Source organism: Trichosurus vulpecula, chromosome 1 (genome assembly GCF_011100635.1).
Source record: "Trichosurus vulpecula isolate mTriVul1 chromosome 1, mTriVul1.pri, whole genome shotgun sequence".
Taxonomy (NCBI): domain Eukaryota; kingdom Metazoa; phylum Chordata; class Mammalia; order Diprotodontia; family Phalangeridae; genus Trichosurus; species Trichosurus vulpecula.
Genome location: NC_050573.1, coordinates 540,452,891 through 540,472,494, shown reverse-complemented (window position 1 = coordinate 540,472,494; position 19,604 = coordinate 540,452,891). Strand labels below are relative to the sequence as shown.

General features: G+C 39.3%; 1 protein-coding gene across 1 annotated transcript in view; it reads right to left on the bottom strand.

The window, feature by feature from the left end:
* Positions 1-17,883, bottom strand: part of USP42 (ubiquitin specific peptidase 42) — a 58,741-nt gene extending 40,858 nt beyond the window's left edge. Inside the window, exons 1-3 of the mRNA XM_036741432.1 lie at positions 17,684-17,883; positions 6,429-6,678; positions 2,460-2,660 (exon numbers count right to left, since the gene is read on the bottom strand). Of these exons, the coding sequence (XP_036597327.1) occupies positions 2,460-2,660; positions 6,429-6,669 (442 nt within the window). The 5' untranslated portion in view covers positions 6,670-6,678; positions 17,684-17,883. The remainder of the gene's footprint in view (positions 1-2,459; positions 2,661-6,428; positions 6,679-17,683) is intronic.
* Between the last annotated feature and the right edge of the window lie 1,721 nt (positions 17,884-19,604).

The following is a 19,604-nucleotide window of genomic DNA, read 5'->3' as shown; positions in this document are numbered from 1 at the left end:
AATAACAACAGGAGATCTCCCATGGAGTCAAAAGAGAAAGCTATAAAATATAGTGACAGGAACATAATCAGTTTCATTTTTTAGGTAGATTTTTAGTTTAACTGTAATTCCTCCTGAGGCAATGCATTATTGTGTAGAAAGAGTGCTGGATTTGGAGTAAAAGATTTGGGTTTAAATTTTAGGAAAGTCACTTTCCAATAGGGAGGCTGTGAGTGTGGTATGATGGGCAAAGTACTAGACTTGTAAACCTAGATTCAAATCTCACCTCAGACACTTATGATTGTGGCCATGGGCAAATTAGTTAACACTCTGGGCTTCAGTTTTTTCAGGTGTAAAATTACGAAGTTGGACTCCATATTTCTGAAGGTCCCTTCCAGCTCTAAATCTATGATCTATGGCTTAGATTCTGTGAGTTCAGTTTCTTCATCTATAACAGCTGACATTTAAAATGAAGGCTCTGGATTAGATGATCTCTAAGGGACCTCTCCTTTCAGTTCCTACTATCTATAATCCTATCATTCCTACTGGATAGGTTCTACTGCAAAATTTCCATTCATATGCTGCTTTCAATAAGAACAGAAGTAGCCATGAAAATATACGAAGAATTATCACCTACAGTAGAGAGAATATAAAGGCTAAAGAGAGACCTGCCAGTAACTTAATACACCTTGGTTAATAACAAAAGGAATATGTATTAGAAAAAAAATCATTAACGAAATAAAGTTCCACTCTACAGAAATGATACCATGATAGAGTATTTTTTTAAACAATGGTAGCAAAATAGAAAAATGTTCAATTGGGGAAAAAAAGGGATGGGCTGGTCATTTCATGAGGGAAGACCAACAGAGAGTCTGAATGCTCCATTAGCATTCTCAAAGTTACAAGAGGATGACAGGAAAGATCCTAATATACTTGGTGAATTTCTTGTTTTAGAATTATGGGTATATAGACAAGAGTCACACAGAATAGGCAGGAACAGACAGCCTGTGATCCAGTGGTGGGATTCAGTCAGTTTGCACCAGCTGGGTAGAACTGGTACCTAATTTTAAGTTGGGTTCACTGAAATGGCTGTTAGTGGGGGCAAGGCTTGTGCCCACCACATCGGTGGGAGGGGGGGGGGGCGGTGCCTCAGCTCAGTTCTGTGGAGAACTGGTTGTTAATTCATTTGAGTCCCACCACTGCTGTGATCCATACTGTTACATGGAGTATTTACATGGATGGGATCACAGATCATTAGCATATAGTTAATGTCAAGCAATAAAAACTCGAGAATGAGTTTATGCCACGTGTTAGATAAATTTACAAGGATAAAGAACTTTAGAAAGTATGTTTAATAGACAGAATGAAAAAACAAAAATATGTTCAAAATTGAGCAATAAGTTCTTTACCTATTATGCTATCACTGAATATCTATTAATACTTCCAGGAAAATACAGTTCAAGAGAATACAGGTTTGTGTCCATTTATATTAATACTGGTTTAACTATAACTATACTTCTTGATCTCCAGACTACAAGTTTACATGAGCCAGGGAGAAGGTAGAGAAGGGTGAAGGTAAACAGAGAGGGAGAAGGGAGGAGAGACACAGAAAAAGAGACACACAGAGAGACAGAGTCAGAGACACAGAAAGAGAGAGAGAGAGAAAGAGAGAGAGAGAGAGAAAAGAGAAGGAGGAAGGTAGAGAGAGAAGGGATAAATAAGAGAGAGAAGGGAAAAGGGAGAAAGGGGGGAGCGAGGAGCACAAGGTAGAGAGAGAGAGAAGGCACAAAGTAGAGAAACAGGGAAAGGTTAATTAGTCTTCTTCCAACAAAAGAACTGAAGGGAAAATTCCTCTCCTCCACTGCTTCAGAGGACACAATAGCATAAGAATTATTTTTCCTCCTCTTTTAATAAAGCTGAGTAGAAGATAGGTTACTCCTTGGTACAGTAGCAAGAGCACTGTGCTCTAGAGTCAGACAATGTGAATTCAAATCCTGCTTCTGATACTTACCACTGTGTGACCTTGGAGATGTTACACTTCCTTATGCCTCAGTTTCTTCATTTGTAAAATAAGGGGGTTGGCCTAGACGGCCTCTGAGGTCAGTTCTAAAGCTATGATCTTTGTCTCATGTTATTTTGTATTATACATTGTTATTTGTTGGCAAGATAAAAATGCCAGCTTGAGAAATGCCAAATGATCATGAAACATATTACTTTCAAATATACTTCAGTTTGAACTAGACGCAAAATAAATTTTGAACTGTTGGATTTCAAATGTTGTACACTAAAAGCCCTCACATTTCCGTTCCAGGCTTATACAAGACTCCAATTCAAACTCTACATGCTAGTATTTCTTTTGGTGTTACGTTCACATAATAAGGGTTTAACAAATTCTTGTTGACTATTCATTCTGACTTTCACAAAGAAATAAAAGTACATACAAAAACAATACAAATATGTATCACCAAAGAAAAACTTACATATTTTGGAGTGTTCATGAGATAACATATAATTGGCAAGAGGTGGCGTGTATGTTAAACACTGCAATGCAGCATTGACAAAACAAGTATTGCCCAGATTTTGGAGCCCAGCCCCAACTCTGTGAGATTGTTGCCACTTTAGGCAAATTTTTTCAGCTGGAAAAAGGACCTTCTGTGGAGGTGCAATGCCATCACCTGTAGCTGTTTAAAACAAAATACATCACATTTCAAAATGTTACCTTTAAAAAAAGGTTTTGACCTTTTAAAAAAACAGATTTTATTATACTACTCTATATTACACTAACTGATAATCATCTCTTTGAGTTAACTTCTCAGAATAACCCATGCTTTGTAGGTATTTTTGAAATTATGGAAAGATTTGTACATTTCTGGAGGTCAAATATTAACAATAATTGTTAGAAAGTATAGAGGGAAGGAAAGACCTGTCCATTTCCCATATTTAAATTAGTATCATCAAAGTCCTTACATTAATATGTTTCACCAAAACTACTCAGGTTCCAATCCAAAACTCTTAATATTAATGACCATTTAAATGTAACAATAATAAATTTACAGTAGTGGTAAACCAGGACACCTGGCTCATTCTGCAGTTGAATTCCATTGGTTAATGTGGAAGATTACTGGCCCTAACAAAATAATATTTTAAAAGCATCTGGGCTATGAGAGCTAAAAATGCTACCTTAAGAACTTTTAATCAGTATTTTACCTAGTACTTTCTTCTTAGCATCTTAGACAGCCTTAAGTCTCTAAGTCCTCTGAGTATTTTTATATATTTAGTAAAGTTTCAAAGTTTTTTAAAGGTTTTGTTTTGTTTTTGACAGGCAACACAGTATAGTTGTTAGCCTTGAAGCCAGGAAGACCCAGGTTCAAATCTTACCTCTAACACAAACTGGCTATAAGACCCTAGGCAAGACACCTCTCAGTACTCTTGTCACCTCTCTAAGACTGCTGACCTGCACTGGTAGAGGAAGTTTCTTCACCTTGAAGTTTCGTAAAAGGCAGTAATAGGCCAAGTAACTATTCGTATCCTTGCTGTTTGTTTTGTTTTAAACGTGAAACTGATTAAAATCAGTTTCTGGCTAAAGGAAGGTTCTATACCACAGAAAGGCAACAGTGTTGGATAAAGGAAATTACTTTTAGGTTGAGTAGATGGAGACCTGGGCCTAAGGTCAGAAAGACTCAAGTTGGACTTTAGACACTTACTAGCTGTATGACCCTGGGCAAGTCACTTAACTGCTGCCTCAGTTTCTTAAACTATAAAATGGGGATAATAATAGCACCAATCTTCTAGGATTGTTGTGAGGCTTAAATGAGATGATATTTGTAAACTACTTAGCACAGTGCCTGGCACGTAGTAGGTGCTTAATAAATGCTTGCTTTCTACCTACCTGAAAGATCTTAGAAAATTTTAAAGAAAAATTAAAAATAGACAATTTAGACATATCCTATGAATTTCAGAAAGTGACTTGGTATCAGAATCTTTGGGACAGTAGGGAGTAAGCTGAAGGGTCTTTGAAAAGCTGAATGAGTGAATGGGGACACTGGATAAAATCATTACAACTGTGGAAAGCAGGTATGATAAGAGATATTTAGGAGAATGGCCCCAACAGGTAACAGCTTGCCCATTATCCCAGAAACCACAACTAGCCAGCCGGAGTCTTTTGTTTTATTTTGTTGGGAGCTGTTGTTGTTTAGAAAGAGTCAGAAGCAAACTACTGACAGGGCCATCTTAACTGGCTAGTTTCTTAAGACATTAAACAAAATAGGCATATACTTCTTAGATTCATAAGGATTTCATATCTATCCTCATTAGGACTAAAGAATGGAACGTAGGCTGTCTATAAACAGGAAATGCATTAAATACAAAGATCTTCATATTTGTTTAAGTCTCTCTGGTTTATTACAGTCATTGATAATAAGACATAATTACTTTAATTTCACAACTGTATTATATCTGAACTGTATCTCCAGAGTGTCTTATCAGGGGGCCCATCTTTAGTACAAAGTTTTATGAAATGCTAGTCCTCAGGGAATCCCAGGGCCATACTTAAAGCTAATAAATTATCTTTCATGAAAGAACTATAAACAGGACTCTGGTGTGTTTTGTAACAATTTTCATAATTTAAGAGAGTAATCCAAGTTGTTCTTTGAGTAGCCTGTGCTTCAAGGACAAAGACCTAACAACAATAATTAGTACAGCAAGTGTCTTGTTTATGCATTTATCAAATCTAAAAATATATAATATCTGATAGTGAAGCAGTGTGGCATAATGGATGAAGAATCAGCCTCAGAGCCAGGAATACATGGATTTAAGTCCTGCCTCTGACACACACATAATGCTTGGCACCTCACTTAACCTCTCAGTGCTCTAGGTAGCTCTCTAACAGAGATTCTTAATCTGGAGTCTGTTAACTTCATTTTTTAATATTTTGATAACTATTTCAACATAATTGGTTCCTTTGTAAATCTTATGCATTTTATTTTATTCATTTTAAAACATTATTCTGAGAAGAGGTCTATAGGTTTTACCATACTGAAAAAGAGGTGACACAAAAAAAGGTTAAGAAGTCCTGCTCTAAGACTATAAACTGAAGAGAAGATGCCAATCTACATTTGTAAAGGGAGTCTTCTTACCAAGGAGTCTCCCATACCAATGAAATCACATGTCTAGTCTATACCACTAATAATGTATATGCCTGAACTAACTCTCCCATCCAGTGGCATTATAGCCAATAAGCCACAATATATCTAACTTTAAGAAAATTTATATTTTATTGGATTCCATGCCATCTTGGGATGGGGTGGAGAAAATCTGGAAATCAAAATTGTGTAGAACCGAGTGTCGTAAACTAAAAATAAAAAAATCTCAAAAAAACCCCAAAATTTATATTTGGCAATATATATTAGTAATTTATGTTATAGCAATAATTAATACTCATAATCCAAGCACAAGGGGAAGCCTTGCTCAAATAAAGAACATGCTACAATAATTAATATGTTAACTGTTCTTTTCCCATCTCCTTTAATGAGTATTTGGAGATAAGTTCACTCTCATGAATGGCCAAAAATGTCCTGGCCTATCACGGTTGACTTAGAGCCAAAGCTATTCACTTTTTTCCTATCATGGACCCCTTTTGCAGTCTGGTGAAACCTACCAGTCCCTTCTCAGAAGAGTGTTTTCAAATGCACAAATTAAAATACAAAATATTATATTGAAATAGTTATAAAATATTTTTTGAAAAGTTCAAGGATCACATGTTAAGAATCACTGATGAAGAACCATTAAAAACCAACCACAGTTTCAATATAAGTATGTTTATGTTGAAAGTAATACAAACAGTAAGTTTTCTACAAAAATCTTTCCAAGTAGAAATTATTGCCTTTCTCTTCATTTCAAAGGCATCTGAGTAAAGTTATTAAAACCTGCATTAGACTTATCTTCTAACAGGTTGGATGTTTTGTTTGGGCTGCTTTATTTCAACTCAATTAGCTTGGCATTTTCATTGCTATCAAGTCTCTTTCAAACATTTTAACTTCACACTAGGTTAAGTGGTTCTCTGAACTTGGCCAAGACTCATCTGGCTACTTATTGGAAGGCAGGTATGACAAAGAGACAGAAAGAGAAGTGAACATCTAGAGTTAAGAAAGCAACTATCAAGTTTGCTACATGTGATAAGTATTATTTGTTTCATTAAAATTCTCACTAGGAGAAACTTTATCCTTCCCAGAATTAGGAATAAAACTACAAAAAGTCACATTAAAAACATTCTATCTGTCAATATAGTCCAAAATATTTATTGATCAATTGAGGTATATACACATCACAAAATAAGGAGATCTTTGGTGAATTTAAAACACAAAACACTATGCCACAAAACCAAAAGCAATATATCAGATAGGATTTTTTGGTTGCATTATTCTCTTCAAAGAAGAAAAATGAATACTCACATTGATCTTTCTGTGCTGATGGCTTTGGTTTGTCGGATATAGATGAATTAGAATAAATTGCAGCACCAGGTACTGGTCCTAAAGAAATTTTGTGTTTGGGGATGTCTGTCAAAGAAGATACAGCTCCCCAACTTGCAGAGCCTGAGTCCATGTCTCCGAGTGAAGGTGCCACAGAGCTGCCAGGTTGATTCTGACAAGCTGATGGGTTGGAAGATTCAGATACTTTGTCAACTATAGTCATTGTTCACCTCTGGAAAAATATAAAGTTGAAAATGCTATTCATAAATAGATAGGGTGAAGAGTCATCTGTCCTGCCATTGAACTATTCTGGTTTTCTAAATTCTCCTATCCATGTGTACATAAACAGTTTCAAATTAATCATTAAAATTTCAAAGCATGTTAAATACTATTTCAATAATACTCTCCTTGCAACATCAGCTTTTAAAAATGCCATACTTGAGAACACACCAATTAATTTTTAAATACCCCTAAAATACTAGTGGAGTATAATATTCCAAATTGGAATCCAGCATTTACTTACGCTATCTAGCCCCCCTCCCCCCCAAAATCAGAATTTTACATTTAATAAGCATTTCAATTTTGTACTCCTTCCCGCCAAAATGCAAGTGTGGCTTTTTTCAATACTTGAATGAACGTGAATTCAACTTAATCTTTAATGTGTGCACTCCCTCCAACAAGGAAGATGGCAACTTACCTAGCCTGTCATTCTGTGCAGCTCTTGTCCAAGTCATCCCTTACTATTACCTGGGGACTAGGTCAGCACCCATGTCCAGATATTATGTCCTTCACTCTTACTACACAAGCAGCCCATCTATATTTTTCTATCACACATAGTTTTGGTGATATGCTTAATGTACATTTCATTGTTGGTAATATGCTATAGGATACTACATATCTTTTTTCCATTGCCCTTTGGATTATCTGACATCTTGATTCTTTGGATGACTGCAGTATTCTATGATTTGCAATCACTGGAACAATACTGATTTCTGATATTTTTGTTTCAGGGAGAAGTATGAGGTCACTGAAAGTACTAAGAATTAGCCAAATGCAATCCTGCCCATTTTCTTCCACCTAATTCTGGACCCAGATCATTGTCCACTTGCAGTGTCTGTCCCAGATATATGTACTGATGGACCAACTCAATTGGCCATCCATCCAACTGCATTTCATAGTGCGATCATCAGGCATTCTTCATCTACTATAGTTTTCCAGTGTCAATTCTTAGGCCAAACTCTTTTGAATGATTGTAAATCCAATTAAGAAGGCTCTTAAGTGTTCTACAAAAAAACAATCAGTTCATTGTAATCTATAAACATGTGCACCATCTGTAGTAAATGCCTCTTACATTTGAGCTCTCCTGGATATTCTCCATAAGAGTAATAAATATCTTTGGCAAGTATGTCTCTCCTTGTTTTATGCCTTACTTGCTATCAATAGTCAGGACTGACAGAACAAAATTGTCTGTCTTTGCATCTGTCAAGGAGTCTTGTATGATTGTACATCTTTTGTACATGATTGTATGGGAGACATCTTATTGGAAGAGAGCTCCTAAAATTACATTTTATTCTACCAAGGCAAATGCTTTTTTATAGTCAACAAACAATAAGCACAGTGGGATTTTATATTTTCTGTACCTTCTAGGCAACTGTGTGCCTATAAAGATGTGGGGTGCTGCAGGATATTATTTGTGAAAGCTTGCCTACTGCTTTCTTATATTTTCATCAAGACATGTTCAACATGTGTGTGATTATTCTCATATAGACTTTGTAGGGTAAAAATGAAGGCAAATAGGTTAGTAGTTATCAATGTTGTATTGATTGCCTTTTCCAACTCTTATTCTTTTCCCCTTCAGGTATCTTGAGGCTTGATTCTTCAACATCTTCAAAACTGAGGATGTGCCCATACGCACAGTCCCTTCCATCAGGAACTTTTCAGCATATTTGGTCTGCTCTGGCTAACCTTTCCATCTTTTTTTATTTTTTAGGGGCAAGTATTTTTTGGTCTCATAAGAATCTGGTTCATGGTTTTAATTTTTATCTCAATGAAAAGAGTATGAGCATATAAGAATAATGAGATGACTTTACTTTTCACAGAAAATTCAAAAACAACTTTATGAATTGATTCATATAGAAGAAGAGCCTTTACATGTGACATTTTAGATGGAATCTGAGGAAGAGCATGGTACAGGGGAAAGGGTGCTGGATTTGAATCTCAAATTTCATCTCTGTATTAGCAGCATAATCTTGAGCAAGGTCTTTAGCCTCCTGGGACCTAAAGTTCCTCATCTGCAAAGTACAGGGCTCAGACTAGCTGGCTTCTAAGGTCCCTTCTAGCTCAAAGTCTATTATCCTATGAAATAGGGCAAAAGTATCAAAACAGAATCAAACTGAAATATTTTGAGTAAATTACTACTATAACTATTTTCCCTTGGAATCCTAAAATTTTAAAAATGAAGGGGTTCAAAAAATTTTTCTAGTCCAATGTGTTCCTTTCTATCAAGTTTCCTCAGTGAAACACTCAGTAATATTAAACAAAGTTCTAACCAGATTGGGAAAAACAAAGGCAATGAGCATCGTTCAGAAGACCTGAAAGACCAGGCCATATAGCTAGCTAGTTGGTGGCAGGGAGTAGAACTCGAGTTTCCTGATTCCCACTATATCAAATGGACTCTTGCGGGGAAAAAAAATCAAAGCATTTTCAGAAGCAGTGCTAAAGCACTTTAATAAATGAAAGCTTTGCATTTCATAGAAGAATGAATCCCCTCACTTACCTAGATCTGGCAACTTTATCTATCTGGAAAACTAGAAAAAATCTAAAAATTCAGAGCCCCAACCAACCCTAGGCTCTAAATAGACAAAAGAAAATTTTTTATGCTAAAGTTTACACATTTCGCTTATATCAGAGCCACATGTTCTCACTTAATAAGGTCTATCTTTTCTTAGTTTACAAATAATTTTAACAAATTTAGATAGCCTAATTTTCAAGCCTATTCTAAGTCGATTAAAAGCATCAAGTTAAAATAAAAGGCAGCTGAGAAAGGAAAGCATACAACACAAGCAATAATTGGACAGATTGACAGCAAGAGGAATAGAGAAAAAAAGATTATAAAATGCACATCCAAAAACTTAAACTGGAAACAAAACAATTTTAGAAGTATTCAGGAATTCTCAAACTCTCTTTCAAAAGGGAATGATTCTAAAGAGAACAGAAATGATCACTGCAGCAGTTTTTTTTTTAAAAGTGACAGAAAAGACAACTATCAACTCAACTGCTAGATTTCTCAAAACTTTCTTGAGAAGGGCCTATGAATGCATAGAAAGCATTCTCAATGAAAACTTGAAAAAGAAACAGCCAGGCTTCTACAGGCTATTATTTTTTATACTGAACACAATTGACTGAAAAAGCTGCAGAAAACAAAAAATGTTGATATTTATTTTCAAAAAGAATTAACTCAGTCAGGCAAAGTATAAACTCAAAGGCTCTCCTCAGACTTGACATCTCTTACTCATGTGTCCACACTATGTGAAACTCCATGAGAAATACACCTGAAGGGATTACTTTGTTCAAAAATTCCCTGAGTTACTAACATGAAGTGAAGCATCGAACAGGGAGGTATAGAATGTTCAGTGAAGGTGTTCTTCAACACTATGGAAAATGTCCAAAATGAAAAAGGATTTCTTATTGATTAGGTTATCGAAATGTTCCTATTCACAGATGCAATCTAAGATGTCATAAAGCACTACTTATAACTTAAACTTCCTCAGTGAAATCCCCAATAATGCAAAAGAGATTGGCTTAACCATTCACACTGGAAAAACAGTGAAAAGAAAAACATTCATTGACCAGATTACGGACATGCAATTAGACAATCAGCCTGTAGTATTTTCACTATGCTGCAGTTTGAAGTTTCTGGGCTGGGTTGACCAGATGCGTATGGGGAAACAGCATGGAGATGGAGACTAGCAAACCCAATTCCAGTGCACTTTGCTTCCCAGGAACTTCAGGACCATTCATTCTCAGGAACCTCCTCACAGAGTACTGGAATAGACACAAATGGTAGTGCATATGGTGGTTTTATGTCCCAGGTATGGCCCTTGATCTGCCTACTTTCCTCTCTGTATACATCTGAATGGTCTGTAGGCCTATGGACTATATGAAGTCAGCTTTATCTTGTACAACTGGAGAGTCCTAAGACTCAGGAATGCCTATATTTTGAAAATGTAAAATACGTGCACAAGTATGAACAGTGCAAAAACATATCAGGCGAAATCACTTGAACGGCAAAGGTCTGGTCAGTATTTTCTTGAGAGTCCTCAAAAACCAGAGCTTACTCTTTGCCAACTCTTCTGCTGCATTTGCTCTTACTTTCCCATCTCATTCAGCTTCTTTTCACTTAACTTAGTTCTAGTGCGCTGCCTTTGGTTTCTTTTACCTATAAGAAGGTTGTGTACAGTTTCCTCCTCTGACATTGGGGATAATACTGCCATTATCCAATGATAACTGAGCAACCAAAAGTAATTTCTATTCAAAGGCCTCTGAGGAATGATCTCAGAACTAGATCACTAACCCACAAGCACTGTCCCTTCTAAGTCTCTCTTTATATCATAACCTCTGCTCTCATCAATGTGGCTACTTCCTCCAGCAAGCAGATTTATACTCTTCCCTTTGAAAAAGGGGCCATAACTAGCTACTTCCCCTTCTTTCTAAGGGCAATTCCCAGGAATCTTTACTTCCCTGGTTTTCCATCCTACCTGTGACTTTACCTCACTGGATGGGACTAAGTTTTCCTGTCTCCTCCCTTTCAGGCTACAGTGCTTCCCTCTCCATTCCCCTTCTCCTTTTCTAAAATCAGGAAAAAAATGAACCTAATGCCAACATTCAAACACAAAAAGAGGAATTGATGTGAAACTGTGAACTTTGGTTATGTTCACTTTTTTCTATATTACATGTTAAATTTGACAATTTAGGGAGGAAAAAAGACAGCCTATACTAACAACCTTCGATGTGTATATCTTGAGTCAGTGATACAGAACAGTGATCTGGGCCTAGAACTGAAAAGAAAGATCAAGCTGGATCATATTCAGGAAACTGTGTGATGCTTTCAAGGTTTGCAAATTGCTCAGCACTGCAAAATCCTAGGTTTTTAACATTAATACTATTCCTAGTACTGCTATATGGCTGGGAATGATATAATTTCATAATCTTGAAAAATTAAAATTACAAATAGCCTAAAATGCAGCAAAAAGATACACAGTAGGGATAAGTAGGTTGTAGCATGTTACAAATGAGGAAATGCATTCAAGAGATGGTGTAAAAGACATTACTAGTAGTATGTACTGGTGAGAAAGGATATGGGTCATGTAGCAAAAACGAAACACAACAGACAGACAACCCAAATACAGCAGTACCACACAAAAATATTAAGGGTAATGCTAGGTTTAGGAAACAGTGGAATTCACAAATACGTAGAGTTACAATCTAACTATAGGGAGCTAGGTGGAGCAGTGGATAGAACGCTGTACCTGGACTTGGGTTCAAATCCAGCCTCAGACACTTACCAGCTAAGTGACCCTGGGCAAATCACTAAACTCTGTTTGCCTCAGTTCCCTCATCTGCAAATTGAGCTGAAGAAGGAAATGGCAAACAACTCCAGTATTTTTGCCAAGAAAACCCCAAATGGGGTCACAAGGGATCAGACAAAACTGACACAACTGAACAACAACAAAAAGGGAACTGCCCGTACACAAGCAAAAACATGGATCTATCAAAATAAGAACTCAAAAATATAGCAGTTTAGGACCATTTAAGCAAATGGTCAAACAGTCCTTCATAGCTTAATAGCAGAAAGTAGGCAAAGTAGACAGCTTCCAAGGATGCAACACATAGGGAAGAAGGCTAAATGAGGGACACTTTTTAGTGTTACTTTTTATGACCACACATTTCTATGTCAAAAAAAAAAGTCCACTTACAACAACATATAGGTATTTATTTTGTGATAAGTAAATTTACATGAGTTACAGTGAAGGTTCAAAGTCTCTGGTGATCAGTAACAGACAGGAATAAATTTTCCAAACTTTGTTTAAGGCATACAGATGTCTTTTTACTACTCTGCTGAAAACCTCTGAGAATATCACTAGACAAAACACTGCACTGACTTATGGTTATAATGATCCTGGGGACCCAGTGTGTGATTTCATCAATATAGAGAACTCTCAATTTTAAAAAAAAAGTCCCTCTACCAATTCAGGTTAAGTAAAGGCTTTCTTAGGTGACTGCGAAGTTGAGTGACTTGCTTAAGGTTGTGCAGCCAATATACATCAGGGGCAGGACTTCAATCAGGTTTTCCCGGATCTGAGAGGAATTCTCTATCCACTATACTACACTACCTCTCACAGATGTGATCACAGCAGCATCATATAAATTTGAGGCTGGAAAAGTCCTTTAGAAAGTCTATAATACAAACCCCTTATTTTACCCAAGGCTCCAGGAACTTAAGTGATAACAGAGTGCTCCAGAAAAAAATATTTTCTCTATATTATGTCTTTAAAAAAAACCCCAAGGCATAACAACAAATATTGCTAGTAAAGGTATGATACTCAAAACATAAAAGAGCAAAATTCATTCCCAATAAGTGGTCAAAAGATATGAATAAGCAATTTTCAAAAGAAGAAGTTAAAACTATCAAAAACTACAGGAGGGGCAGCTAGGTGAGCACTAACCCCGAAGTCAGGAGGACCTGAGTTCAAATCCAACCTCAGACACTCGACACACTTATTAGCTGTGTGGCCTTGGGCAAGTCACTTAACCCCAACTGCCCTTCCTTCCCCCTCCAAAAAAAAAGGGGGAAAAAAACTATAGGAAATACTATTCCAAATACCTGATAAAAGAAGTGCAAATTAAAATTAACACACCCCACACCCATCAGACTAACAAAGACAATAAAAGATGGAAACAGTCAAATCTGGAGGAGTTATGGGTTGACAGGCACATAAAGGTACTATTGGTGGAACTGTGAATTGACCCAACCATTCCAGAAAATAATTTGGAACTATATTAGAACTATATTATGCCAATGAAATCACAGGTCCAACCCCCAAAAACAGTCTTTAGAAAAGCCAATAAATCTTTTCACCTCATAATCCCATTAGCAGGCACATATCACAAGAAGGTCAAAGACAGAGGAAATCCAGCCTGAGACACACACTGTGTGACCCTGGACAAGTGACTTAACCTCTGTTTGCCTCAGTTCCCTCATCTATAAAATGAGGACAGCAATAGCTGCTACCTCTGAGGGTTGTTATGAGAATCAAATGAGATAATATTTGTCAAGTACTTAGCACAGAGCCTGGCACACAGTAGGAGCTATATATGTTAGCTATTAGCATTGTTATATATGCAAAATTTTATAGCAGTACTTTACATAGTAGTAAAGGGCTGGAAACAAAAACAGTGCCCATCAACTGGGGAATGGCTGAACAAATCACAGGACTACAGGATAGCTAAACGCAGTTCCCTACCCTTGCCTGAGAGATGGTAGATTTTATGTGCATAATGAAACATACACTGTCATAATGGTCAATGTGTTGGTTTGTTTTGCTTAATTATACTTCTCATTTGTAGAAAAGGTTCTGTTGGGGTGGGATGGGTTATTAGGAAGTAGCAGTGATTGATGTTAAATAAAATTAATTAAAACTTTTTACACAAACACGTATATTTATAGACACATCATAAGAATTGCCATCCAAAATGGTTTTCAGGTTTTTTAAATGTTTTGTTACACAACAGAGCACAGCACTAACTACTAGGAAAACTTACTTGTCTAGAACTAGATAACTAATTCCCAAAGGGTCCCAGATATTGATTTTTACTGTATTTGACTGAAATTAAGGACAATTATCAAAGTATACACACATGATTTAAAAAAAAAAACCATATAAGTGCTTCTACAGAATCTTGTTGTTGGGGGTAAGGGGGAAAAGTAGGCATTAGTTATCTTAACTGATTAATTAGAAAGAATGAATTGAGATTTAAAACTCATTCACTTCCCATAACCAAAAAATTGCCAAGACCTATTGATTCTATCCCCAAATTTCTCTCACATGCTTCCCCACATCCACTGTAACTCCAATTATCCTAGTTCAAGATCTCATTTTGATCTCACTGGAGCTATTTTAATAGCCACCTGGATTGTAGTTCCTTGCCTCCAGACCTTTACTCACTCATGGCCTCACTGCCTGAGTAATGTTACTCCTCTGCTCAAAAGCCTCACCAGGCTCCCTATTCATGGTCCTCCACAACCTGGCTCCCACCTTGAAAAAAAGTGTGGGTAATGACATTCACTTGAAAAATCCCTTTTGTAAGGAAGGAAGGAAGGAAAGTATCTAGTAGTAGCTAGTTAGATGCACCTCAATTCAGGTAGAGGGATAAAGGAAAAAGTACAATAATAAGAACAAAAAGATGTCTGGTTTTATTTATAAAAAACATGACATAGTAGCAAGAACTTTTTAATTTCTCCTAAATAAATTTCCAGTTTTAAGTTAACAAACAAATTATTGACAAACAATTTCCAGTTTTAAGTTGACAAACAAACGGTCAAAAGAATCCACTTCACTTGGCTCAAGTAAATCCAATGAGTAAATACAATATTACTCAGTTGACAGTATCCTCATCAGTTCCTTATTTGGGGACCTAATTAATATGAATTCTCCTTTTCTTTTTCTTCTATATACATATTTTCAGCCAATAATTTCTTGTATTCCTAAAATTATTACAGTAAACTAGATCTACCTGACATATGTTCCTTCTTACAACTATTTGTTAAATTTGTCATAACTCAAGATTAACAAAGTTGAACTTGCCTTAAGTGATTGAACATTTTATCACTTATCACCAATAGCACTTCTAAGTCACTACCTCAAAAAGTTACTTTTTTCCTGTTAACATCTACTTTTGACAAAAGGCAAGTAACAAAGTAAAACAAAGTCTTTCATCTTACTATCTGCTCTTCCCCTACCCCCCAAAAAAGGTTGGACACAAGTAGGGAAGTATAAAAGTGAAATCAACTTTATACATGTTTTCCTTGGAATGAATGAGTGACACATTTTCATTGGTGGTGATATGAATAGGTATTAGAATACATCATACTTTTTCATGTTTAAAAAGAATCATTAAACATTGTGGCAATCCACATACATCTAGGTAAAGATGAAGAAAAGAAACAGTTACATGACATTTTTTATAAACAATGTAGTTTCATGATGTAGCAACTTTCTTTTTAAAACAAAAAGCTTGGGAAAAAGTTCAGGCCCCAAGCAGGAGATTTACCAGATTACATTTTTTAAAAATTAATTGCTTTAATTCAATAAACAAATTGCCTGATTTTGAACAGTTTATAATCCAAACACACTTCTTTAAGTAATTACAAAAAGAAAGTGAAAGTGACCTTAAAGTGAAAACATAAGTGAAACTGATTAGTCTATTTTCTATGAGCACTCAATGAATAAACAGTAAAAGAACAGACCTAATTCATTGGTCAGATAATTAAAAGTTTATAATTTCGAAAAAATTAAGATGGAATTTCTAATTTGAAAATCCCTTAAATACAAACACCACAAAAATTAACTACATCATATTATCTTTATCTGGAACAATAGGCCTAACATATAGATGAGTGACCAACACAACACTACTGTACGACTAGCTGACTTTAAAATAACTACATTAAAATAACATTCCTATAGAAGTCACCATACTTTCCCATAAACAAACAAACACTGGATGTCAACATAAGAACTTGAAAATAAACAGAACTGGTTAGCAAAAGAGCTGAAATTCCACTTGCTCTAACCTTCTGTAAACTTGTTAAATTCAAATACAAGGACCCAGATTAGACGATTTCTATTCTACAAAGTCTCCATTTCAAATCTCAGATTACATATGGCACCCCCGCACCTTTTTCTGAAGAAAAATAAAACAACTATTGTTATTCTCCTCGGTATGACTTAAAATAATATAAAGAATGAGGCAGATTGCAGAGGCAGGCGATGCCCGTTTTTTTTTAAAAGGCACAACTAAACAAGGTGTGTAGTGGTGATGTTCCTAAACACGCGCTTTACACTCACCCGTATTACATTGCTTTCCTTCCCTTTCTCCATCTCTTCTTTTCTGCTGCCGTTGGAAAATTATATACACAAAACCCGGAGCAGTACAAGCAGGGGCTCTATAGTTCATACAAGGGCAAACTAGCTTAAATAGGGGAGGGCCAAGCGGTATGGGTGGGGATTTTTTTCCCCCTTGAAAAAATGGAGGGGGGTGGAGCAGGAGAGAATAGAGCTGAGAAGAGGGGACGCGTTGGGTCGGGGGAGCACACGCGTACAGGAGGATGGCGGTAAAATTGGGGGGGGGGTAGAGGATAGAAATAAGAGACACTGGGGAGAACGTGAGGGGAGGCATCAAGCCGAGCAGAGGAAGGAGGCGGAGCGGACCTAGCGGGGTGCAGTGAGATGATGCCCCCTCCTTCCTCCCAGCTGCTGCCGAAGCTACTCCAGCACACGCCCACCCTGGGGAAAGATACCGGCTCTGGGGCCTAGCAGCAGCCGCCCTGCCGGTGAACCTAGCCAGCCAGGGGGCGGGCTCAGCCTCCTCCTACCCATCCCAGGGCCCGGACCCCAGGTCATCCAGCCCCCCAACCCCACTCCCAGCCCCCCGGGAAAGGAGCGTGTGTAGATGAAGCGGGACGGAGGGAGTGGGGAGGGGGGCAACCATTAAGGAGCTGTGTCCATGGCAACGGAGGGGGAGGAAAAGGGGACGGGGTGGGGGGAGGAGAGATTTCACCCTTTTCCCCACTCGGGTCCCTCCTTGCAACGCCCACCCGAGTGATGGGAGGGGGGAGCCCCCTTCCCCCTCCCGGAGCCAAGGAGAGCGGGCGGCGGCCGCGCTTCGGCCCGGAGCAGGGGCTCCGGCGCCCCCTCCCCGCCCCACACCTGGGCGGGGAAAGGCCGCGGCTGCCCCAGCCACCACAATCTCCTCCACGCCTGAGGGGGAAACGGCGGGACCTCGGCCAGAGCCCGGCCGGGCTAGGGCCGGGGCCGGGATGGAGGCGGAGGCTGAGGCAGCCGGGGTGTCCCCCACACACAGACCACCCCGCGCCCCGACCCCGCTCCCCGGGGAGTCCCCTTCGGCGGGGAAGGACAAATCATCTAAAAGCGGAGAGAGAAAGCGGCTACGACTACCTGGCTCTGCTCCTCACTCCCTCCATCCCCGTCCGGCCGTCGCCGCCGCCTCCTCCGCTGCTGCTGCTGCCGCTGCCGCTGCCGCCGCTGCTACCGCCGCCGCTGCTGCCGCCGCCGCCGCACACAGCCTGAACCGCCCGGCGGGGGACAATGACGTGCCTCCATCCGGGCACCGCCGCCGCCGACGCCTCCTCCGGGTCAGGAGCCGGCGCCGGCGACAGTGCTCCGCTCCCGCCGCCAGGGGTCGCCGCCGCCAGGGGTCGCCGCCACACGCCTACTCCGCGCTCTAGCACGGCATGCTGCCAGTCCCGCGGCTGAGAGTCGGTCGCTGAAGTGGCGCTTCTCGTAACTAACGGGCCGGCTTTCCCCCCGCCTCCACCCCTCCTAGTGGCAGGGGAGGTCGCCCGAGTGCTGGAGCCCTCTGGGGGAGGAGGTGGAGAGAACGCTGAGGAGCTTGGTGTAGGCGCCCTCCCTCTCCTGGGGCGACGGACGACGAGACGGAAAGCGTGAACCAGTTTCCTAGGTGTCTGGCCAACACCGAAAGCGTTCCAAAGCCGCGGCCACCCTTTCCGGACAGCGTGCAAGGATCGCTCCTTTCCACGCCCCCGGCGGCCTTCCGCTCGGCTCCTGCCCGCAAGTGTGGGTGCGTATGTGTGCGTGTGTGTGTTTATGTGTGTGTCTTAAAGTCGCCCTTTAAAGAACAGCTGCGGCGGACCCTGCCGGCTTTTCCCCCCTCTCCAGCCCCTCCGTACGGTCCTGCGAGCGCCTTTCCAGATTCGCCAGTCGCCTTGATTATCCACCTTCGGGGGTTTCCACGGGCTCCATGAGCAACGGACGGCTGCCCTTCGTCCCCAGGACCAAGTTAGAACCCCCCCCCCCCGCCCCTTGTTTCGCATGGAGATCCCACCCACCCTTTCTAATGGGGCTCCAAGAAGGGTATCCCAAGGAACAAAAGGCACGGCGTGGGAGAGGGCAGTCCTCCCAGCGCCCCCATGCGCGAAGCCAAACAACCCCACCTCCGGAAAGTGGCCCCGAAACCCCCCACCCCCGCCCCGGCTCCGCGGTGGGCTCTGGCGGAACGCAACGCGTGAATGCACTGGCTGGGTCAGAAAGGGTTGACCAACTACTGGTCATTTTGCAGACTGAAGGCTTCTTTGAAAACCCACTTAGGAATACATTTTGCGCCATTTCCCATGTATCAAAGTTTTGTTTGAAGAAAAGTTATTTTCTATGTAGTGTGTCAAAGACCCATGAAATGTTTGGGAATCTGATTCCACGGAAACAGTCGAGTTCAGGAGTTCTTAAGTTTTTTGTGTCCTGGAAGCCATTTGGCAAAAAACTATGCTCCCCTTCCCCAAAACAATTGGAAGAAATGCTACATTTCATTTTGAGGTTAACAAAAATAAAGATGTAGGATGTTTTGGGGTTTCCCCCCCCATCCAAATTCATAGACTCCGTGAAATCTATGGATTGAGGACCCGAGGTTAAAAACTCAGATGACTTCATTTTACACCTTTCCGAACCATTCCCCAGTAAGTCCTATCTATTTGCAAAGGTTTATCCCTTGAAAAAATTCCTTAAAGTCATAAAGAATTTGAGAAATGGCTGATTTTAAAACCACATACTTCAAAAACTTGCAGATTCATTGGGATCACCTTGAACTTAATATACATGGAATATGGAAATCATATGGAAATAGCAACATTGCTTTACATTGTTATCTCATATGATTTAGATAAATCACAGGAAAACTCAGCTACAATAATTACATTTCAGTAGTGTTTTCAGGTTTGCAACTAAGGCTGGTCTAATAATAAAAATATTATTTGCGTTACTAATATTAAATAATGATAATATTAATAATACAAATATTGCTATTCTCATTTTAAAGACTTAACAGAATAAGGCTTAGAGATCAAGT